At 51.7% G+C, this 24057-nt stretch overlaps 1 protein-coding gene and 1 long non-coding RNA gene across 2 annotated transcripts in view; one reads left to right on the top strand and one right to left on the bottom strand.

Annotated features, from left to right (window-relative positions):
• The window catches only part of SLC24A4 (solute carrier family 24 member 4), a 187877-nt gene extending 166826 nt beyond the window's left edge, over window positions 1-21051 (top strand). Inside the window, exons 17-19 of the mRNA XM_029952162.1 lie at window positions 12009-12089; window positions 12638-12707; window positions 20975-21051. Of these exons, the coding sequence (XP_029808022.1) occupies window positions 12009-12089; window positions 12638-12707; window positions 20975-21051 (228 nt within the window). The remainder of the gene's footprint in view (window positions 1-12008; window positions 12090-12637; window positions 12708-20974) is intronic.
• Window positions 21052-22435: 1384 nt separating this feature from the next.
• On the bottom strand, window positions 22436-24036 carry LOC115302497. Its single transcript, XR_003913497.1, has 2 exons — window positions 23730-24036; window positions 22436-23322 (listed from the first exon to the last, which is right to left on the bottom strand). It is a non-coding gene; the product is annotated as an uncharacterized LOC115302497 (long non-coding RNA).
• Between the last annotated feature and the right edge of the window lie 21 nt (window positions 24037-24057).

Raw genomic sequence — 24057 nt, 5'->3', positions numbered from 1 at the left:
TCGGGGGCTGCTGTGGGAGCAGCTTTGCATACCTGCGAGCCGGCGGCCACAGGGACACACTCGCGTCTCATCCATCTCGGACGCTTTAGTGAGGACATCTGTGTGCCGTTTGTCTTCTGTTGCACGGCAGCCTGGGAAGCAAGGTGGCCGTCGAATTGAGTTCCCCAGGGGCAAGTGCAAAATAGGAATGTCGTTCTCCAGTGTCCCCTCTGGGCCAGGGGAGGCGAGTCCCCGAGGTGGCCTGTGCTACTCAGAGCCTCTGACTTCTGCTGGAAACACTCTGGGAAGGGGCAAGGCCTCCCCCTGCTGAGGGTTTGGGGCCATGAGGGCAAACATCCCGCCCGTTTCTCTGGAAACACTGGAAGAACGGAAACCGCCTCTCGCCGAAGAAAGGAGAAAAATGCGTGACGTTTCTTACCACTTTAACTGACGCATTCAGAGAATGAGCAGTGAAATATTTTTAAAAATATGTCATATTGATCATCATACTTGAAAAAATCTCATTCCGTACAAAAAGGCCACAACGGGGAGCAAACACAGGTAACACTCCGCGGAAAATGAATGCTCCGTGTGTCATGGCGCATGGACATGAAGACTTTTGGTTGGGAATACAGAAAAGAGGAAAAGACTACCATCTATCTGGGTGCTAATGCAGAGACACAGTGGAGATGGGCGCTCACGGCCATACGTTCCAGACCCTTCCATGTGATGCGGAACACCGTCAGTTTGGGTTTGTCATTTCTTTGTTAATGCGCTGCTCTCACAACCGCCCTGTTGAAAGACCCAATTATCTTTATGCCCGGCAGCTTCTGGAACCTGCTGGAAGGACTGTATTGCAGGTAATGGTTAATGACAAGACGAGATGTTTCCTGAAAAGTGCTGTCTGGCTACCTGGAGGCGAGTAGGAAAACCATAGCTTGGAGTTTTTAGAGCCTTATCTCTGGCTTCACGTGAAGGGCCCAGGATGGGAGGCTGAGTCAAAAATAGGTAGGAAAATAATGAAACCATTTTCACCTGCTTCGTAGCTCTCAAATACATATTAAAAAAAGATTTATGAACACAAACCGTCCGTGGTTTCTAAAAAGGAAGCACAATTAATTTTATATAGAGGTGTGTTCTTTTTTTATTTTTGTAATGTTTCTATTGCAAAAGTCTATTGGATTCGATGCACTTTTAATATTGGGATATTTTGCACAGAAGACTGTCCAGCAACTGCCCGAGATAGCGTGAGGATCAGGTTTTTAGCCATTCACCAGTTATCTGTCATCGGAGATGAGCCTAAGCCAAGAGCTCATTCCTTCCTGAAACACAAAGGTTGCGACCCGAGGTTGGCTGTGTGGCTGTGTCTGTTAGGGTCTCCTGATTTTCAGAAAGAGGAAGCGTTCAAGTGTGTGTCCTTTAAGTGAGGTAAGCCTAAGCCGGGAGGGAACACTGTCGTCGCCAGGCGTCTGTTCCGGATCTGCATCAGTGTTCGGAGCTGCACCACATCCTCTTTTGGGCTCAGTGGTCTTCCCAGGGAGGGCAGAGGTGACTTTCCTAAGAAACTAGCTGGGTGGGAAGCCAGGGACCGGGAGGATCGTTCATATCAACTTCAGAGGTGCAGGGTTTCCAAGCCCTCTGTGATCCCTTAGGGGAAGCCCACCTGGTCTCTTTGGTCTTACAGACGCATCCAGGTTTCAGAGTGGTCCTGTCTCCATCCTGACTCTCAAAATCACCCTGTTGATGTAAGTAGGGATTGTTCTCCCCTTTTAACAAAAAATTTAATCTCGAACAGATCAGGTGACTCAAGGTCCGTTGTGAGTAAGTAGTAGAGCGGGGGAACCAAGCTCTGGACGGTCACCCAGTGGGGCGGCCATCCTTGGTGGAGGGGTGGGCGGAGCCATGTCTTTGCCCCTGTGGTTGGTTCTTATTGTTGAAGTTAAAACTTCAGCAAATATTTAACTGACTCCTGGTGCCCCAGCTCATTTCCTAAGATCTATCTCTATCCGGTGTCCCGGTTTTTTCCCCTGGTAAAGACCAAAAGATATTTTTCCCTACAAGGCACAGCCCACGTGGCCCAGGATGGTGTCCCTGCTGGTTTTCACTTCTCTGAATCTTTGTGTAGCTTTTAGCGAATGCTCCCTAATGAGCTGCCTCCCCCTCAGTGGAGCGAATCTGAGATGATAAAGTGTACTGTGTTGGCAGTTTGAGACTAAAAAAAATAGTGTTTTTAGTACGTAGAGCACTCCTGCCGGCTAATTCTCTTTTGAGTCTAATGTGCCAATGTGACTTCCTTCAAGGACCTGTGCATTTACTGTAACCAGGAAGCTATACACTGTAAGTGAGAAAGTCTCTTATTTCAATATTTCCCCATCACAAGTTTAAAGAATTGCCTGATTAATTAGGCCTTCGTCTTAAAGTGATGCTTTTATCACTGCACAGGATTATTTATTTTCTTCCCGAAGCTCATTAGCGTGGGGTAATTACTCTGCTTCACAAATAGGCAATGGAAAATTAAATTTAGCTCTTCTAATTGGGAGCAGAAAAGAAAAACCAACCATTGCAACTGAGACGCAAAATGTCTGTAGGAGGAGGTGGCGTCCTGTTGATTTCTGGTTTGGAATTCGCCCTTGCCGCCTCCGGGGTGGACAGGGCGTTAGGTGGGTGGTGTCTGAAAACCTGGCCCCGGAGGAAGGTTCTGGGTCAGCTGCAGGGAGAGACTAATGGGTAAGGACACCGTGGGAAGGCTAGCCATTATCCTTCCCGGGACCTGCGGTGTGCTGGTGTCTGTGATTCTCGCCCGTGTGCACAGACCTCGCTGACCTTGTGAGTTGTCACCTGCTCGTGGCCGCCTCTCCCCTGCACCTGTTAGGGCTGTTTCTTGCTTCTGCCTATCAACCCACTCCTTTTACAGACCCAAGCGGTTGACAAGGCAGAACCCTCCCAGAGGCACCTTAAACCAGGCGGGACATGCACATGACTCTAGGGCAGTCCTGCAGACCCCAGCCAAAGACTCCCTCCTGGGCTGCCCAGGGGTCTAGGTCCTCAGGAAAGAAACTGCCCTTTGGAGGAGGAACTGCAGGCCTGGGCCCGTCAGCAGCAGCCGGGGACCCAGGGAATGCCGGACTCCACGCAAGTGCTGGGAATCTAAGATTCCCAGCCTTTTGCTGACACCCTTCTGTCCCCCTGGCGTTTGTCCTACCTGAGTCCTGGGGCCTGAGGCCCTCCCTCTCCTTAAGGTAGGGGCGGACAGAGGTGAGATGGGCTGGGGGAGGGTAAGTTCTGTACCCCTGCTCCAGGGAAGAGTGGGGGATCCCAGCGCCAGCGGTTGAAGCTGTTTCCATGCCCTGCCCTCCCTCCCCAGGCGGGAGGTGGGCCCGTGGGGTTCGGGCCTGAAGCAGTGCAGCGGCTGCCTGCCTGCATTTGGGGACTTTCCCCCGGGGGTCCGCAGGGGGGAGGCAGCTTAGGCTGGTGCTCCTCGGTGGGCTTGGTGTTGGGATGGGGCCGTGGCCCTGACACTGAGTGGGCCCTGCGGGAGGGGGCAGGCCGTTTGCTCCCACCCCCATCTTTCCTTCCCCTGCAGGCCACATTCCCCCCTGCCTGGAAAAGACGGTTGGGACAGGCTCTCAGCCTGTGCGTGTTGCTTGAAGTAACAAGGCACTTGCCTGGTGGAGTGAAAACCTTAACGATTATCGTTCCCATGTGCGTGATTTAAACATCCCTGGGTCTCTCGAATGCCCTCTGAATGAGTCTGTATGTCTCTCTCCCCTCGGGAGGGTTAGCAGACACATCCTGGGCACCTGAGATGGTTCCTGTCTTGGCAGCTTTGTTGCCACATCGTGCCCATAGAAACTTCCAGAAGTTTCTGAAAATGCCATCCGGACAGCTCTTGGGTGGCAGGAAACCTGTCCTCTCCCCACCCCCGCCCAAAGTGCTGCCTCTCTGACCCCTGTCCTCGCTTTGTGAATTCCCCCGAGTGTCTAGACCTCCCTGACCAGGTGTGGACACCTACTCTGGCTTTTCTGGGCTCTGCAGCTGATCACGTGAGCCCCTCAAGCATGAAGGCTCCTTCTGGGCCTTCTCAAAGCACAGAGAAAGGGGGTCCCACCAGCACTGGGTGAATCTTCCCTGCTGCACCAGTCACATGAGCAGTAGAGTAAGAGGGTCTCCCCATGGGCCTATCCCCCAAGGCAGAGAACACAGGCGGGACACAGATTTTGTTTGGTTCCTCACTTCGAGCCCAGCCTTCTGCCAGCCTGACTCATCGGGGCTGCCGAGCTATGGAAAACGTTCCCCAAAGGACACGGACCACAGGACTACAGATTTTTTAAAAGACATTTAGGTTATCGTATTTGCTCCCCAATAAGGAATCCCTATCTGGGATACTGGTTTTGCGTCAGGCCGTCCACCCAAGCCTAGTAGCCAATAGGAGACTGTCCGCCCTGTCACAGTGCTGCCCAACCTCGGGGAAATGGGTGTCTGCGTAAAACTGGGAGAAGAGGCGCTTTTCTTCCACTCCACGCCCTGGGTGGAGCTGCTTTTCCCACCACAGGGAAGCCGGCTGGCTGGTATTAGAGCTTTGATATTTTATGGAGATTTTTTTTTTAATTCTAAATTTCCAGTGACAAATGGCGCTCCGGTTCCATTTACCCCTGTGAAATCTACACACATGGCCAGGGGCCGGCAGTCCTGCTTTCTGTCACCTTTTATCTTCGCGTTTCCGAGGTTTTTCCTCGCCTCTTACAGGCATCCGTGCCCACTCGTCAGGGTCAGATGCCCTCCACACACTTGGCGGCAGGGGCTAAGGACGTCTTCCCTTCCAGTCTGAGGAAGCGTCTGCGACCCCAGGACCCTGCGAGAGACCTGGGGGCGAGGGGAGGCGGCTCTGAGAGCTGACGGCACCCACTGAACCCCTGTGAAAGTCCAGCCCCTTGTCGGGTAGCTTATCCGTCTTCAATTTCTGGGTCTGGGATTGGCCGCTCCTTGGTGAAAAGCCTGATGACAGATACGGGCACAATCCACTCCTTTTCCCACTGCTGCCAGAATCTAAACAGTTGCTTTTTATGCAGCATGTTGGTTGGGACTTTTCCATGGTCAAGGCCAATAAAACCCCTTAATCCTGGAGAAAGTATGTACCCTCCCTGCCCCACCACTGGAAATCGAGAGAAAGTATGTGCAGTTTTGGGTTTCTGGTTGCGTGGTGTCGTACGATCAGCCCTCGCGTGTAAAGGGAAGGTCTCAGACGACAGATTCATCCCTGCTCCCACTCCAGAATTCCCAAGATAGGAATTCCCAGTTATCCAGACGGACAGTGTCCTTTCAACAGAAGGAGCAAGGCTTTTCCTCGCACCTCAAATGACGAGGGTGTGAGCAAGGTGGCTGTGGTTTTCCAAATCAAATGTTCCAGTGGGTTTGGTTTTGTTTTTTCCTGTCCACCAGGACATCCCTGTCCGCACACTCCCAGAAGCGGCCTTCGGAGCTGTAAAACACTTCCAGCAGTTTCCTCCACGGGGCTTAGATCAAGCCTATTTGGGGGGACCCAGCAGACAAGCTGTGGCTGAGCTTCTGTGGCCGGCTCTTGGAGAGCCTGTTCGGAGGGCTGTTAGTCTGGGAGGCAGGATGTCCAGATCAGAGCACGGAGCCTTCTGCCTGGGTCTCCTGGCCTCCAGCTGCCGACGGCTGGGAGTAGTTGCTGGGCGAACACAAAGAGAGCCTTCATTACCTAAAGAGGAAAGAGGGCTGCCGGCCAGATGGGGCCAGGCCTACAGGCAGAGGCACGAGCGCCAAGAAGAGGGCCAAGGGAGGAGAGGCCATGCCCAGGACGGAGGCTGGGCGCTGTTTCTGCAGGGCAGTGGGATTTTCCTGGAGGCTAGCCATGACCTACCAAGCAGCAGGTAGATAGAATCAGGGGGGCTCTCATGTCCAGACAGAACTCCCTTAAAAAAAAAAAAGGCAACCAAACCCAAGAACTTCTGGGGCTGCTCCACCTCACGCGAGTCCCCCCCAAAGACATTTCTGGCATGCTGGGCTGAGTGCCCGCCATCTTTCATTCTAACAGGCAAAGCAGGAGCAATGAGTGGAAAAGTTGTAAATAATAAATATATTTATCTCACTATTTATTTTTTCAATAACTGTGACCTCCTGCACTGTGAATGCTCTGTGACATGAGACTCTTAGTTTAATAAAACTGTCGTTACATTTGAATGAATTGATATTATTGGTTACTAAAACACTGGCATGAGTTTATTTTTATTGTGAAGAAAAATCTAGAGTAAATATGAACTAAATCTTTATAAGAAATCTAGCAGTCAGTATTGTAATGCAGTATATCAAGATCTGTACACTGTCAATAAAATAAATGAGCACAAGATTGTCTTTCCCTAGAGCTCCCATTCATGTTTTACTAGACATACATATCTGTACTTTTTGAAAGAATTATTTACATTGGGATAACAGCCATTTAAAACCATTCCTATACTACATGGCAATGAGAAAGAATGAGATCTGGCCATTTGTAGCAAAATGGATGGACCTAGAGGGAGTCATGCTAAGCGAAATAAGCCAGGCAGAGAAGGACAGATACCATATGTTGTCACTCATAGGTCTAACAGGAGAAACCTAACAAGGAACCATGGGCTGGGGCGCCTGGTGGCTCAGTCGGTTAAGCCTCCAACTTTGGCCCAGGCCATGATCTCAGGTTCATGGGTTCGAGCCCTGCATCGGGCTCTGTGCTGACAGCTCAGAGCCTGGAGCCTGCTTCCAATTCTGTGTCTGCCTCTCTCTCTGCCCCTCCCTGCTCATGCCCTGTCTCTCTCTCTCTCTCTCTCTCTCTCTCTCTCTCTCTCTCTCTCTCTCTCTCTCAAAAATAAATAAAACATTAAAAAATAAAAATTAAAAAAATTTTAAAAAGGGGAACCATGGGAAAAGGAAAGGGGGGAAAGAGTTGGGGAGATGGAGGGAGGCAAATCATGAGAGACCTTTGAATCCTGAGAACAAACTAAGGGCTGAAGAGGGAGGAAGGAAAGGGAAGGGGGTGGGTGATGGTCATGGAGAGGGGCACCTGTGAGGAAGAGCTCTGGGTGTTCTATGGAAACCAACTTCGTAATAAACTATTAATAAGAAAAATAAAAAAATAATAAATAAAACCATTCCTAGTTGCGTATGAGAAAATTTTCAAAAAGGTTGAGGGTTGGAGCTTTTTAATGATAAGGATTGGTCATGAATAAAACACAGCAGAAATTTTGTCACCTATCTTGGCCAGCACGTGTGAGTCCAGAATGACCCCGCCTGTTGCCAATCTCATCAGCAAGGCCAGCCTGGTGCGCGGGGGACAGATGACCTGAGTAGTCACAAGGGCCTCGCACTCCGAGGGGCCCAATCTTGGTTGTTGCCATCCTAGAACTCATGCTTTTTTGAAAAGGGGGGCCCACATTCCCATTTTTGCACCGGCCCTGCCAGTGATGTAGCGGGTCCTGCCCATCTGGAATAGGTTAGGTGTCGGAGACGCTGAGATAAGGAGAGGTATCGTTAATCCCTTCATTCTACAAGTTTCCTGAGCCCCGCCTGCTTTGGAGGCCGCCACAAACTCTGATAGGCACGTGAATCACCTGGGCGTCTTGTTAAAAAGCAGATCCCAGGGGCACCCGGGTGGCTCAGTTGGTTGAGCGTCGACTTTGGCTCAGGTTGTCATCTCATGGTCCATGAGTTCGAGCCCCGCGTCGGGCTCGGTGCTGACAGCTCAGAGCCTGGAGTCTGCTTCAGATTCTGTGTCTCCCTCTCTCTGCCCCTCCGCCCCTCCGATGATCATGCTCTGTATCTTTGAGGGGAAAAAAAAGCAGATCCCTGGTTCAGCAGGAAGGGGATGGAGCCAAAGATGCTATATTTCTAGCACGTTCTCAAGTGACGCCAATGCTGCTGCTCTACTCGGGGTAGTGAGGAGGTAGACTGGTCCTGCTGGGAGTAGGATGGGGCACCTGTGCGGGTTCACAGGCGGTTCCCAAACTGCAGCAAGGTGAGTAGAGAAACAGAACATAAACACCTATGGCACTGTGATGGGTAATCTCATGTCTGAATCTGGTTTTTCATTGCCTTTTCTAGCAATTTATTTAAAACAATTTTTAAAAATTTATTTTGAGAGAAGACAGTGCAAGCAGGGTAGGGGCAGAGAGAGAGGAGAGAGAGGATCCCAAGCAGACTCCGCACTGTCAGCACAGAGCCCGATGCAGGGCTCCAACTCACCAGCCATGAGATCATGACCTGAGCCAGAGCCAAGAGTTGGACATTTAACCGACTGAGCCACTGAGGTGCCCCTATAGTAATTATTGTGCTTTAGTAAAATATGCACCCACAATGAGTTAAAATTTAAAAATGTACTTTAAAAATCTTTCCCACAGGTAGAAATTCTACTTTAAAAGAGAGACAGAACCACCTTTTGGGGTTTTTTTTTTTTGTTGTTGTTGTTTTAATGTTTATTTTTGAGAGCGAGCACAAGTGGGGGGAGAGGGGCAGAGAGAGAGAGAGGGAGACATAGAATCCGAAGCAGGCTCCAGGCTCCGAGCCGTCAGCATAGAGCCCGATGTGGGCTGTGAGATCATGACCCGAGCTGAAGTCAGACGCCTAACTGACAGAGCCATCCAGGTGCCCAAACCCCTTTTGTTTTAACTCTTTCTTGTTGAAAGTCAATCCATGATTGTCTTTGGTAATTACAGCCCAGTTATCTTTGTGGTGGGTCCTGCAGCCAAGTGCTTTTTTTTTTTTTTTGAGAGAGAGAGAGATGGTGAGCACATGCATACACATGAACAGGGGAGGGGCGGAGAGAGAGGAGAGAGAGAATCCCAAGCAGGCTCTACACTGCCAGCACAGAGCCCGATGCAGGGCTCGAACTCACAAATCACAAGGTAACAGCCAGAGCCAAAATCACATGCTCTTGGTTCTGAGCATCTCAGCATCCCTCAATCCATCTGGTGTGTCGTGACTTACGAAGCCAGTAAAACACAGGGCAGGAATTGTCTGCATGCCACAGACGGGGAAGCGGGGCACAGAGACCGTGCTTGCTGCACAGGGCACAGCTCCTCGCTGGGAAAGCCAGCTTAGAAAACATTTCCTTCCGCTGCCCACAGCTGCCCACACAAGAAAAGGTAGCGGGCGTTTAGCTGAATCTGTCCCCTCCCAGGGGTTCGCCTCCTAGTTAATTTCACAACATAGGCTCTATCAACTTGCTTTTGGTGTTTCTGGAAGTTGCTTCAGGCAATTCCAAGTTCACCATGGTCCTGGTACAGGTGGTCTGATGTAGTCCACTGAATTGGCCTTTGCTAACTGGTGTCCACCAGGCAGCGGAGAGGGGAGGAGTAGATTCTGACCTCTCTCTGTCCCCACGAAAGGCACTCTCTTCTGAAACTCAGCTTACACTCTGAGGTCTCCCCTCCCACCCTCTGCCCTGCATATGTCATCAGACCACGATCCCCCTGCGCTATCGTTCTCCTCAATCATTCTGCAGGTTTCGATACTGTGGCTTTTTGTCTTCCCTAATAAACAAACTCACTCCTCTGGTTCTTCACATTATTCCTGCATCTCTTCTCCTGGCCTCCCTTCTACCTGCCCCTTAAATGAAAGTGCTTGTGTTCCCTAGAGCTTCTTTCTTCTGTCTGGTGGTTCTCAATCCTGAATGTGAAAGCTACCATTGGCGTCATCTTGGGATCTTGGACACACACACAGCTCCCTAGGGCCCCACCCCAGAGGTGATCAAGTTGGCCCGGGCATCAGGGTTTCCTTCCTTCCTTCCTCCCTTCCTCCCACCCTTCCTTCCTTCCTTCCCCCAGCTGAGCCCCCCAGGTGGGCATCAGGGTTTTAAAAACTCCCAGGTGATTCTAATGTGCACACGACATTAAGAACCATTGATCCAGCTCAGGCTCTCTAGATGCAGCAGTGATATGACCCTTCACAACCGTCCCCATGGATGGGTGATAGGGGTGTGATAAAGTGAGTTCAGGGGCACCTGGGGGCTCAGTTGGTTGAGCATCTGACTTCGGCTCAGGTCATGATCTCACAGTCCATGGGTTCGAGCCCCACGTCTTGCTCTGTGCTAACAGCTCAGAGCCTGGAGCCTGCTTCAGATTCTTTGTCTCTCCCTCTCTCTGCCCCTCCCCAGCTCGCTCTCCGTCTCTCAAAATAAAGACACAAAAAAAATTAAAAAAATAAAAAGTTCAGGAAAGCACTGATGGCCAAAGACAGATGGTGGGTATGAGCGTGTTCACTGTACACTTTTTCTGACTCTTCTGTATGTTTGGAATTTTTCATAATAAAACATGAGGAGGAAGAAGCCAAGCTCATCCTGCTACCCCAGTTCACTCTCCTGCTCTGCCCATCTCAGAGGCACCACTATGACACCTGTCATTGGCTGCAAAATGTCAGCTGCTCCCACCCCCTCCCCCCACCCCCCAGCCCAGGGCTGGACACCATGTCGGCCTTCTCATTTCCTCCCTTGCAATCAAACTTGTTTGCCACCTCTCACTTCCGGTCCCAGCCATCACAGCCCCCCACCCACACTCTGGCCAATCAACATTCACCTGGCCCGAACCTCCACCCTCCCGCCTCTCTTCCCAACCCAGCCTCCAACCCAGCAGCCCGAGGGATCTTCTAAAGCAAGAAAAGACCTGTCCCTCTCCTGCTTGGGAACATTCAGTGACTCCCCGTTGCCTTAATGGGCCACGTTAGACCCCCCACGACCATGGACCATCGTCACCTCCCTCTTTCTCCCTGTTGTTTCCTCTGCTTGAAAGAGTTCCCTCACCCCTTGTCCTGCAGGAAAGGAACCTCCCTTCTGCCTGCAAGGCCTTCCTCGGCCTCTAGCCCACAATGAATCACCTGCCTCTGGTTTCCTACTATCCGTTACCGGTGAGACTGCTTGTATTATTATTGAGCAATTATGCATTTGGAATTTTCTAGAAGAGTCTCAACTTGAACTATACTCACCCATGGCCCCCACCAGCTGTAGAAAGGCACCGATTCGGGGATGTCTAAACTACCTCTCCCAGACGGGCCCTTGAAGCTGAAAGAGAGCACGTGTTGTCACTCACTGATTTATTCTGATTTATTCAACAGGCCTGCTCTGTGCCAACCACTAACGCAGCTGCTGGTTGCAGAGACACAAGGCCCACTTCCAACCAATTCAGGGAGTCCCCAGGCTCTGGGAGGGAGGGAGCTCAGAGGCAGGAGCCCAGAAAAAGAGCAGCCAGTCAGTGACAGGGACGACACTGACTCAAGCTGAAGTTCAGCAGACAAGAGGAGTGAGGGCTGGTGATGGCAGAGAGCAGACGCACAAGACACGAGCCATGCGGAAGTCAAGCAGCTCGGATCTACAAAGAGACAATGAATAAGGAAAAATACAAGATGGGGATATTCAAATATCCCCAAGGGCTTCAAGCTGGGACACTCCTGGGGCCTGTGGGAAGCAGAACAATGGCCCCGAAGAAGTGCGTGTCCCGAAGCCCGGAACCCGGATTGTCCCGGTGGCCCTGATGTGTTTATTCACAAGGATCCTCATCAGAGGGATGCCAGAGTGTCAGAGGGAAATGGGGATGTGCTGATAGAAGCAGAGGCCAGAGGGATGAGGGGCCACGATCCAGGGGGTTCCAGCAGCTTCCAGAAGCTAGAAAAGGCAGGAAACATTCTTCCCTGGGGTCCCCAGAAGGAAAACAGCCTGCTGACATCTGATTTTAGCCCTCACTGCGCCCCATTTTGGAGGCCACTTAACTGACTGAGCCACCCAGGCGTTAATGCAACTCCAGGTGTTTGGTTGGACTGCAGGTTAATGCAACCGAGGTGTTTGAAGCCACTAACGTTGCGGTGACTTGTTACCGCGACCGCAGGAAGCTCGTGCAGACACTATGAGTGGGATGAGGAGGGGGGACGTTGAGGGAGGCAGAGGCTGCCAGGGCCCCTGGGGTCGGGCCGTGGGGAGCCACTGAAGGCTGCCACACAGGACAGTGGCTGCTTTGCTTTCCAATATCTGAACATCTCTCGGTCCGCAGATGGAGAAGCGCCGGGACCCGGGCGCGGCAGCAAGGCTAGAACGGGAACGATCGGCCAGGAGTCCGAAACCCAGAACAGAGGTGAGGACACTGGCAGAGAGGGGAGGCTGGCTAAGCGCAGGTGCTCCATGCTCCCTGGGTGACCGGTGGGCGTGCTGTCACCCACGGGACCCAGGGACCGATTATCGAGATAAAGGAGAAAGTCTGAAGAGGAAGGCTCCCAGTTTTCCCGCAAGGAGCCCTGGGGAGGGGCAGGCTGGAGTCCAGGAAGCCTGGGGGACCCACATTACCTAAGCGACTTCGCCTATCAGAGAACGCCCCCTCCTCTGCAAAACGGGGGTCGTAAAACCTATCACACATCGTGTGAGATGATGGAGCCAACCCCACACCCAGTGCCTCCAGTCTGACGAACACCCAAGAGAGGCAGTGCCTGGTGTGAGTAAAACAGACACGTTGCTCCGTCCAGAGTTGCTCCCATTGCTCTCTCTCCAGGAGGTCATGTGAGGGAGAGCACGCACTTGACCTCTTCAAGGTGGAACATGGGCTTTGCAGTGGTGAGGATTTGGGGGAGTTCAGGTAGGACATCAAGAACCATGCCTGAAGGGCAGGGATGACGGTTTCTCCCACAGAGAGGAGATGACCTGTCTGCCTTGAGACTCAGCCCTGGGACCCAGGAGTGGCAGGAAGAGAAGGAGATGGGTGGGGTGGGAGGGGATCTCTGCCCTGGAGGGTGAGCACCTGAGATGAAAGCTGTGGGGAACAGGGGCGCCTGGGTGGCTCAGTCAGGTAAGTGTCCAACTCTTGGTTTCGGCTCAGGTCATGATCTTATAGTTTGTGAGTTCAAGCCCCACATTGGACTCTGTGCTGACAGCACGGAACCTGCTTGGGATTCTCTCTCTGGCTCCTCTCTCTTCCCCTCTCCGACTCACTTTCTATCTCCCTCAAAATAAATAAATGAACATTTTTTTAAAAAGCTGTGGGGGAACAGAGAGGGCCAAGGGCTTTTGTGACAGCCCTTCTCTGGCCAAGCTTTGGTCAGGCTCCTCTGAACTCTCCTCCATGAGGCTCATGACCCCTGGGCCTCCATGTTTGCCTCCACCCTGTCCACCAAAGTCAAGAGCAATCCTGCTGGGTCGGTCTAACCAGAACCCCCCTCCCCATCCTTCACACTGGTCACCCTCAACTTGTGATCAAGCTCCTTGTCCCCCACTAACCCCAGGCCACCCTGGCCTGCCTTCAGCAAGAACCCACAATCCCTCATACCCCTGAGGTTTAGCCAGAATCCCTCATACCCCTGATGTTTCCTCTCAGTAATTTTCCGTCCACAGACCCCACCCCGCTCCTTGGATAGAACCCCCCACATTTCCTTGCTGTAGAGGATTCGAGCCCAGGCTGTCTCTCCCACTGCAGCAGTCGCTGCACCCATGACGATAACCTTCCTTGAATAAAGTCTGCCTTGTCCTTTAGCAAGGGTCATGAATAACTATTTCTTTAAAGCTTGCCAAAAAAAAAAAAAAGCTTGGCACACTGCGCCCTTGGGGCCTCTGGGAGAAGGCCCTGTGCACAGCGGTCAGAGCCATCGGGGCCAGCCAGCAGGGGCCAGGGGTGGGCAGCAAGGTCCGGTGCAGGACTCCGAGCTCCCGCTGGGCCCCAGGTAGGACTGGCCTGGGCCTCTGGGCTGGGGATTGGGCAGACTGAGCCCGGTAGAGTGCTGGGACCAAGTGGTGACCGTCCAGGGCAGCACTGAAAGTCCCGTGCCCTGGGAAACCCATCGCGATGCGACAAACGATGACACGGGTCACCCCAGGTCTCCTGTGCAGTCGCAGAGCCCATGCTTAGAGGGTCCCGCCTGTGGAAGAGGCTCGTGCTTGGTTTCATGTTCTGCTGTTGCTGCCTTGAAATCTGCAATACGCTTTGAGCAAGGGGTCACACCTTTTCCCTTGGCAGTGGGTCCCACAGATCACGGAGCCTGCCCTGCCCTGGACCCAGATCCCTGTGAGGACCACGGCCCGCAGTGTCAGACCTAAGGCGTCTGCGGACGAGACCCCTGGGAAGCACGGACGCCACCGTTCCCTCCTTCCCTCAACATCGCCTTGCCTGAGGCAGCATGAATTAGCGGCAGCTGAGCTGAACCCAGACTTCCCCAAACACACCCCTTGGCACCCCTGTCAGGGGCAGGATGCTCAGTGGAAGGCATTGCAGAGCCCATGGGTCTGGGCATCTATTTTGCTTTTATAAAAACCAACCAAGGGGGGAAAAAAACCCCACACCACTGGAGGGAAACTGACATGTCACAAGCTAATCTGCACAAGCAGAGGTGAGATAGGTATGCCTCTACCCACCTTTCAGAAGAGGAAACTTGGGCCCAGAGAGGCCAAGACACTTGCCCAAGGTCACACAGCAGACAAAAGCAGAGCTGTCCCAGGAACCCCAGTGTGTGGTTTGGAGCCGCCAGAGCATCTTCGTGTCCCACCCCCAGCCACAGCCCTGCCACTCTCCTAGCAACTCTTCCAGGAAGAGAGTGCCTGTTTGGGGATGGTGTCACTTTAAATCCCAGGAGACTCCCGCTGAGCGTGCTCCTCTCTGCAGACTGTCACCTGGGACAGTGGCAGAGGCCCAGACTGGGGACGATGGCCAGGAGCACCGGGTTGGCTCACATTTCCTTTCAGACTGACCAGCCTGTTGCTACGTCATGATTTGAAACAAACCGTCCTGGTTTTTCTCTCCAGAAAGAAGGCTCGAGGACCGAGGCAGCGAGCACCCCCAAAGGGGGAAGCGAGCTAGAGCCAAATCACAGCGTAATCACCAAGCAGTTAAGGAACTTTGTTTTGCCAAACACGCTATACACAGCAGTGTAACACACAGTCCTTGCCCTCGAGACTAAAACAAATGAGGAAGATTATCAACAATTACAGGCACTCAAGCTTTCAAAGATAGGCGCTTAAGCTTTCTTGGGCAGTAATTCATTCTTCCCTCATCACTCTCTTGAGGGGTAAATAGGGTCCTACCTCGAGCTCTTTACTCACACAGTCACCTCCCCAAAGATGCCCTTGCCTGATTCTACCCGTTGAAACCCTATTCCAGAAGAATGCCAAAGAACGGTGGCTTGAACAGGATAGGGTTTTATTGTCTGTCACAGAGAAGACGAAGGTGCTCAGTCCAGACTGGTGTGGCACTCCATGGTGGCGGCGACCCAGCCTTCTCTGTTTTTTCCTGTCTTCCTTAGCATATAGCCTCATAGTACAAAATGGCTGCCAATCTTCATCTTGACTGCACCCTCATGAGAGATCCTAAATCAGACCCAACCAGGTAAGCTGCTCCGGGATTCCTGAGCCATGGAAACTTTAGGTTTAAAAAAAAAAAAAAGTGCTTACTGTGTTTAAAGCTGTTGAATGTGGAGTCATTTTTTACACATCAGGGGTTAGGTTCTATACTCTGTACACAGGTTTTATCTCATTTATTCAACTGTCCTGAACCCCTAATCTGGGCACACATGAATGAATCACACATGGTTAAAGATTGCATACCAGAAAACGAACAGTTCCCAGGTCACATACCTGGCACACAGTAGGAGCTCTGCTTCCAGAGAGCAGCCTCAGCCTCTTGGCTTGCCTGCTGGTCCGATGAGCCAACTCTGATCCGATGAGCTGCTAATGTTCAGTCATCTGGCCTCTTGTCAAAAATGGAATTGTTTCCCAGAAGTCACTGTTTCAAAGGCTTTCCATTCCCTCACTCCAGGGGCTGCCGAGAGGGCCATGATAACAAGGCGGGTGAGTCTCTCCCGAGCCAGCTGCTCCCACTGCCTGCACCCATGTGAAGGGCTGAGTCCCTCCAGGCCCCCCAAGGGCCACCTCCTGCTCTACGCCCCCCTGGCCATCCTTCCCTGGAGGGGGATGGGGGCAAAGAAGATGACCTTGAAAAACGACCCCCTCGTGCTGCATCTTAAGGAACCAGATTGTTAGAGCAACTTGAATTATACCTGTAACTTGTGGCCTTGTTTCCTTACATAATAAGATACATAATGTTCTACCAGAAATTCCACACAGCCAGTTGATTCTAAGGGAATGTTTGCACGAATGTCTGCCAAACTCTTGTATCTCTAGCCCACCTGTGGTTGCAACTGATGACCTATAGGAATGCTATAGATGATCACATTTCTGTTTACACTAATGGGTACAACCAAAGCGAATCAACGAAGACATAAGTCAGAACTTACTCCTTCATCAATGACAAGAATGACTTCTCTGCAGACTCAAACAATAGGTTTTGAAAACTGGATGAATCTTTGCTCAATTTTTTGTGCTTTTCATAACATAATGACATGCTTTTAAAACAGCCTTTTATGAAATGTAATTGACAAATGGTAATTGTGCATATTAATGTACACAATTTGATGTTTAAATTTTTTAAAATATCTATTTTGGAGAGAGAGATAGAATAGAGCACGAGTAGGGAAAGGGCAAAGAGAGAGGGAGACACAGAATCCAAAGCAGGCTCCAGGCTCTAGCTGTCAGCCCAGAGCCCAACATGGGTCTCGAACCCATGAACCATAAGATCATGACCTGCACTGAAGTCCAGTGCTTAACCAACTGAGCCACCCAGGTGCCCCAATGTTTATATATATGAAAATATCCATGAAACAACCACCACAATCAAAATAATGCATATATCAATCAACTCCAAATGTTTTCTCAAGCATGGTCTTGATTTTCTGGCCATTTCTATACAAAGTAGTGGACACTGTTGGTTATCTACCCAATATCTATTCCCTCCTTCCTTCCCAGCAGAACCTTAGCTTTGATCAGGTCTCAACCCCACCCCACCATGATCTGGAGGAAGGTGACTTCCAAGCCCAAGACCAAGTATGGATACTAAGTAACACAAGCCAACCAGTGCATGACATTCTCCAGGGGGACTGGGGCAGGTATGTGGCCTAATATGACCAATCACACTACATGGCCTTCTGTTCTAGGCTTTGGAGAGAGGCTCCCCCTCCTCTGCAGGATGGACCCAAAGGGCATGACCCTGACTGTCACAGAAAACTCTCTTGGAACCTCATGGGAACTAGCCTAAGGATGGAGTCAATGCTGAAGAGGTCAAAGCAGAGAAAGGGACTTAAAGAGTGACTGATGGCAACACTGAGTCCCTGACTCTTTTGCACATGGAGCTTCCCATAGTACTTTGCTGCTAAAATGGCCCTGATGATCCCTGCCTTCTGGTCGTCACACCTGCCCTCGAGGGTAGGCAAGCCCTGTGACTTTCTAATAGAATAGGTCCTGGGGTGCCTAAGTGGCTCTGTCGGTTTACCTCCTGACTCTTGGTTTTGGCTCAGGTCATGATCTCACAGTTTGTGAGATCGAGCTCCATGATCCTCCTGACAGCCCAGAGCCTGCTCAAGATTCTCTCTCTCCCTTTCTCTCTGCCCCTCTCCTGCTCTCACTCTTTCTCTCTCTCTCAAAATAAATTTGAAAACTTAAAAAAAATAGAGAATTGGTCCAGAATGATGGGATTTCAGTTCCAGGATTAGGCTCTATAAAGCTGTGATTTCCATCTTGCCAGCACACTCGCTCTGCTGCCTTCTCAGCCTCACACTTTGATGAAGCAAAGACCACGCTCAATGCCACAGGGCACTGAAGATGGCCTCCAACCAACAGCCAGCAAGGAACTGAGTCCCCTCAGGGAACTGAATCCTGCCAACAGCCATCTGAGTTTGGAAGCAGATCCTTCCCTAGTCGAGCCTTCAGATGAGACCCCAGCCCAGGCCAACAACTTGAGTGCAGCCTTGTGAGGGACCCTGGCACAGAGGCAACCATCAAACTTGTGCCAAGACTCCCCATTCACAGAGTCTGTGAGATAACAAATGTGTGTTGTTTTAAGCCACGAACCTTGGAGGGTAATTTATTATGCAGCAATAGAAATCTGCTGCACTTCCCTATCTCTAGGCTTCAAGTTGTAGGAGACAATCCATTTCCTTTGTGCTCAGTCCACTTAGAGTCAGAGTTTTCTGTCACTGAAACCCAAGAGCATCCTCCTGTGGCTTGGCTCATTCACTAGAGCAAGAAGTTGTCAAGCACAGGACCTCCATGACCTCCCAGTACCTCACGGCTGTCACAGCTGTGTACGCTGTATGAATTGAGGACATTCCTGGCCCCACTTTTAGCTCATCTCCTGACAGCCCAAAGCAGAGATACCCTCACAATGGCACAGAACTCAGAAATGGAGAAGCCTTTCTCCTTAGCACCAAATTGTTTTTATTTAGCCAATAAGAGCTTCACAAGTGTTTACTGTTTGCAGAGTCCTCTACTGGATATTGGTGGGGTGGGGTGGGGTGTGGAAAAGAATTTAAAAGCAGGGTGTTCCCCGCTCCTAAGGCGCCTGCACTCACACTAAGGACAACTGAAGCATGAGAACATTACGGTGTCTAGAAATATGTAATGAGTGCAGGTTAAGAGGGCACTCTGGTTGGGAACAGACATGCTTCAGGGACAGACCTTGGACTCGTATGAACAAACACAGCTGGCTGTCTGGGTGGCGGGAGGGGAGTTCCCTGAGGAAGATCTTCGAAGCCTCTAGTTCCTGCCTCGGTGATGAATGGGGCTGGCCAAGTGGGAGTGGGACAGCGAACAAGACTCTGCTGCCCCAATAATTGAGGCTCGGGGCTGCTTTAAAAGCTATTTGGGGTGTCTCATGAGCCCTCTCTCCCTGCAGAGACCTGCGCCGAAGACACTCTGCATGGTCTCAGATGAGACACGCAGCACATGTCCATTGGGTTCTCGTCCTTTCCAGAACCTGGGGCACCCCCAGTCTCAGGTGAGACACACGGAACATGTCTGTTGGAGCCCCCATTCTTTCTAGAACCTGGGGAGCCCCCGAGTACCCCCTGGATTTCCCGAGGCACACCCAGCCTGTGTCAGATATACCTTCCCTGTAGATGGAGTCTTAGAGTCAACAGAAGTAAGATCCCAAACCGGCCCTTAGAAGTGTTCCTTTAGCCAGTGCAATATTCTAGAAATCTGAAACATCCTATAAAAGTCCAGATTTCCAGTATTTCTTTTTTTTTTTTTTTTAATAATTATAAGGCCTTGTCTGCCCAGGCCCTCATTCCTGCTGAGCAGCTGTTACAGGAACTGAGAAGAGGCCGTCGCTTTCGCCAGAGCCTGGTCCCCAGGCCACCTCAGCCTGCACAGCCAGTGCAGACGTGTTTTCCTGGCCGACCCCAGAGGCTGCAGATTGATTTTGTAATAATAAAGTGGGTTTCCTCCCTCTTTTAGTTTCTAAAATTTTATGTTTATTTATTTATTTTGTGGGGCGGAGGGAGGGCAGAGAGAGAATCCCAAGCAGGCTCCACGAGGTCAGCACAGAGCCGGAGGTGGGGCTTAATCACACCAACCGTGAAATCAAGAGTCGAGTCGGAGGCTTAACCAACGGAGCCACCCAGGCGCCCCCCTGCGCTGTCTTTTAAAAGATTTCTCTAAAGTAATAGGGAATGAAGACGAAGGGGCTTATTGGGTGTCAGACGATGGAAAAGACCATGGAAAGAGCTGCTTTCTGTATATATTTTTGCAAAATAAAATACCCCAAATAACAACCATTTCATATATTTCACCAATTTGGCAGTGGGAGTTCAGGCAGGGCTTGCCCAGTGAGCCTCCTGTTCGGCAGGACACTGACAGGTCACTGCCTGGGATTTCCCTGGCAGATGGGCTGGTCTGGAGGATCCAAAACAGCTTCACTCACAGGTCTGTTGCCTTGACCAATTTGCCAGGCTTCCCGGCCAGAGGCTGAGTAGGATTTGAGCTGGGCGATCTGATTCCCGGCTTTGTCCTGCTGCCCTTGCCCCTGACCCCAGCCCTTCTCTGCACCCCAGTAGGCTGATCCACAGGGACTCCACACCCACAGGGACTGACTGAGGGGTCCCAAGCCCTCTGGCTCCCAGCAGGCTTGGGCAACTGGGGGGCACCCTCACTGCAGGAGACTGGAGGGAGGGAGAAGACTCAGAGTGTTTCTTTCCCTGGCTGCCTCCCCCAGGGTCACCGTGAGCTGGCTGTGTTTCTAGACTGGGGGTCCCTGCTCCACTCCCCTGGCTGTCTTTCTACAGGACAGGACTCTCTGCTTCCGGGTCTAGAAACCATCCTTCCCCCTCTTTGGGCTGAGGAAGGTAACAGATCTGAGGTTGTCTGCACCCTCCCTTGTATTTCCCCAGCTAGCAATTTATTAAACCATCCTCCAGGGGCTCTTGGGTGCTTTCGTTGGTTAAGCATCCGACTTTGGCTCAGGTCACGATCTCATACTTCATGAGTTCGAGCCCCACTTCGGATCCGCTGTCCCCTTCTCTCTCTGCCCCTCCCCCTGCCCCTCCCTCCTCACGCTCTCTATCTGTGTCTCAAAAATAAAAATAACACAAACCAAAAAAACCCCCCAAAACTCTCTTCAAATTATCCTAATCAGATGTGCCGTTTCTTTCCTGTGAGATCTGACTGATACATTAAAGGCCTTAACCATAGTACAAATGATAGCTAATACTGAGCACTCACCATATGCCGGGCTCTGTTCTAAGCCCCTTACCTACATGAGCTCGTGCAACACTCCCAGCAACCCTATGAGGTAGACATTATTATTATCCCATCTCTCAGATGAGGAAACTGAAGCACAGAGAAGCACAGTCGTTTGCCTAAGGTGACACAGCCACTAAGTGACAAAGCTGGGATCTGAACCCTGGCAGCCCAACTCAAGCCCCTGCCCTCCACTGACTACTCTGGATAGAAGGAAAATATCTGTGGAAAAAACATGCTCTATTTCCTTAAAGTCTCTTATCCAACTTAGAGCAAGGTTTGGGGAGTTTTCAAAAGTAAGGCTGTGCTGTGAGACTTTTTTTCTTCACTAATAGTCCCCAGAAACTCCTGCAAGGCTTAAAGTTGACCTCCTGGGGGTGACCTTTCCCTGAAAAACCCCATGGTCCCCCTCAGGATTGAGTCTATTTCCCCTCATCTGCATGGAGGAGGAAGAGGCTGAGGAGCTGGTGGAGGTGAAGGCTGCCCCGTGAGGACCCTGGGGATGCAAACCAGCCTTAGATTTGGGGGCAATAAATTGAAGGGTGTATCTGTTTATTCTGATAGCCCGGAACTCCTCCGGGCTCAGCAAGAAGGGGCTGCAATCACGGAGAGCCTGAACTCCCTGGTGACGACTATCAGAAGCCTGACTCCGATTGTAGTTGTTTTTAAAAAAGGAAAAGAGAAGAAAAAGGACTGGTGAAAAGACCGCTGGCTTTCCCGAACAGTGCCAACAAAAAGTCCCAGGGAAGGATCTTATTGGCCAAATTGGGTCACATGTTCACCCACAAACCAACCAATCACTGTGCCAAGTTATGTGTAGGGCTCTGATTGGCTAGAATAGAATATGTGTTCCTGGTCACTTGGGGGGAGAAAGTTGCCATCTCCACCTGAACCCAACTGGGAGGGGTAGCTCCTTAAAGGGAAATCAGGTACCCTGGTATCAGTATTAGCAAAAAAAAAACCACACAGGGAGAAGGAAGGAACCTTCAGGCCCAAACAGCAGCGGATGCTCACTCCCCATCAGGCATCCTCAGATCCATGTCCAGGGAGAGCAGTGGGGTGCAGGAGAACTTGAGCAAATCAAAGAGGGACCCAGGAAGGACACTCAGGACAAGCTTGGCAGAGGCCACAACTAAGAGAAGCTGCTTGGATTTCTGGAATCTTGGCAACTTCCTTTTCGGTCAGTTATGAGCAACGAGCAGGGAGGGACCTCATCTGGTGTCCTCTGAGGAATTCTGTTTTCACAGAGCAGGTGAGCAACGGGCCTTGGGGAAGCTTCTGTGGGGATGTGGTGAGAACCTTGGGGCTGGTCCCATGGCACCCAGGCTTGGAGGGGCTTGTCCTGTTTCTCAGTAGCAGCCTCGGAAGCTGAAGGAAACCTTTATTTGGGAGGTGGGGGAGACATGGAAGAGTGGGGTTCCTCCAGGTCCACATCAGCACGGTAGGGCCGAGGATTGTTCCAGGTGTTATAGTTGGATAGACCTCTTCCCTGGCGGCCAGAGAGCCCGACAGCCTTGCTTCAGCAACGAAAGACTAATAACGGCACCTGGTCCCACTTGCACTCACCACTATTCCAGCCGAGCCAGCTGAGGCACCAGGAAGGGCTCTGCCTGGGGCTACCCCAGCGAGAAGGTCCTCGGGTTGGACTTGAACACAAGTCTACCCCCAAAGCTCATGTTTTCAAACACGAGTTACCCTCCTATCCAGGGAGATGTAGAAAAGATTCTCGTCCAGGGAGCAGACAGTTGAGTCTCCGGAGGAGAGGAAAGTTCAGTGGGAGGTTGGTTAAGATCTAATGAGGGAGGCCTGTCGGGATGCAGACAGAGGAGGAAGTGATGTGGCTGGAGAAGCCAGCGTAGCCCCCTGGACACAGCATTTTTAAAATAAAATAACAGTTCAATTGAGATAGAATTCACACACCACACAATTCACCCACTTACAGGGTTCAGTTCAATGGTTTTTAGTTGGACCACAAAGTTGTGCAACCATTGCCACAGTCAATGTCAGACCTTTCTTTACTGCCCCTCCCCCCCAAAAACCCTGCAGCCACTAGCAGTCACTCCCCACGCCCCTTTCCCCCAGCCTGTAGCAACCGTCACTTTACTCTCTTTCTCTATGGATTTGCCTACTCCGGGCATTTTAGATAAATGGAATCCTACAGTAGGTGATCCTCTCTAACTGGCTCTTCCGTTGAGCTCGCTGCCACGTTCACTCACGACGAAGCCTGTATCAGTACTTCAGTCCTTTGTCCGGCCTCGCATCATGCCATCGCATGGATGCATGTTTTGTTTCTCTGCTCATCGGCAGGTGGGCATTTGCACTGCTTGCACTTTTTCACTAGTACGGACAAGACTGCTGTGAACATTCATGTACAAGCTTCCGTGTGAGCCTCTGTGTGCGTTTCTCCGGATACCTACGTGGGGAGTGGAACTGCTGTGTCACGCGGAGCCTCGATGTCTTATCTTTTGAGGAACCGCCACAGTTTTCCCAAGTGGCCGAACCGGGTCACGTTCCCGCCAGGAGGCTGCGCTTCTGTTGAGGATAGAGATCCTTTCTTCTCTAGTTTCTGCCAGGCCGACTTGGTGGAGATGTCAGGAAAGGTGGGGGGGAGGGTGTGAGGGGGGTGGCAGGGCAGAGGCCTGGAGGGCAAAGATGTCTCACGATGCTTGTACCAGAGCCTGGGGTCTCAGTCTTGTCTGCGCCCAACTTGCCGTGTGGCCTCAGGTGAGTCTCCCCCTGTCTTTATGTCTTAGTTTCCTCATCTGTAAAATGAAGGCATTAGGCTAGTGGGGTCTCAACTGGGGACATCTGTCTGGCAAAGGCTGGAGATGTGTTTTGGTTGTTACAGTGGATGGGTGTGATCTCTAGGTGTCTAGTGCATAGAGGTCAGATGCAGCCCCCACGACAAAGAATTACCTGGTCCCAAATGTCCGTGGAACCAAGGCTGAGGAGCCCTGCGTTAGACTGCGGTGGACTTGCAAGGTCCAGTCGAGCCCAGTGACCGTGAAATGCATTTTGAGTGCTGTAGACACTTAGCAAAGAGGCCTCCTGGTACCACAGCAGTGGCTGTGGCTGTGCTACATGTGGGAGCTCCCTGGCTTTCCCACTCTGATCTCATCTAGGTATGGTGCCCAGAAGTGAATTCCACGCCTGGAGGTGAACAGACTACCTTGTGAAGTGGTGAGCTCATCGTCAGCAGAGGCATCCAAGAGGCCACCGGTCAGGGATGTGGGGGAGTCCACCTGCCTCGGGTCCGGGACTGCCCCTGGGCGAGTCTCGGACTCCTTCAGTCGGAAGGCCAGGCTGTGGCTCCCTGTCTGGCGGACAGGGGCCCCCGCGCCAAGCTCTTGGCTTTCCCACCTGCCGGTCCGGAGGCGCCGCCGGGAGCGCCTTCCTTCCCACGCGACTCTTCGCCATGCGGGAGACGTCGCTGTAAGTTTTCCCTCGCGACGCTCGGGGAGCCGCCCGGGCCCGCAGCCCCTGCCCGCGGAGGCAGC

This window comes from Suricata suricatta, chromosome 9 (assembly GCF_006229205.1).
Source record: "Suricata suricatta isolate VVHF042 chromosome 9, meerkat_22Aug2017_6uvM2_HiC, whole genome shotgun sequence".
NCBI lineage: Eukaryota > Metazoa > Chordata > Mammalia > Carnivora > Herpestidae > Suricata > Suricata suricatta.
The sequence above is the reverse complement of the archived record's forward strand: the minus strand, read 5'-3'. Positions and strand labels throughout refer to the sequence as shown.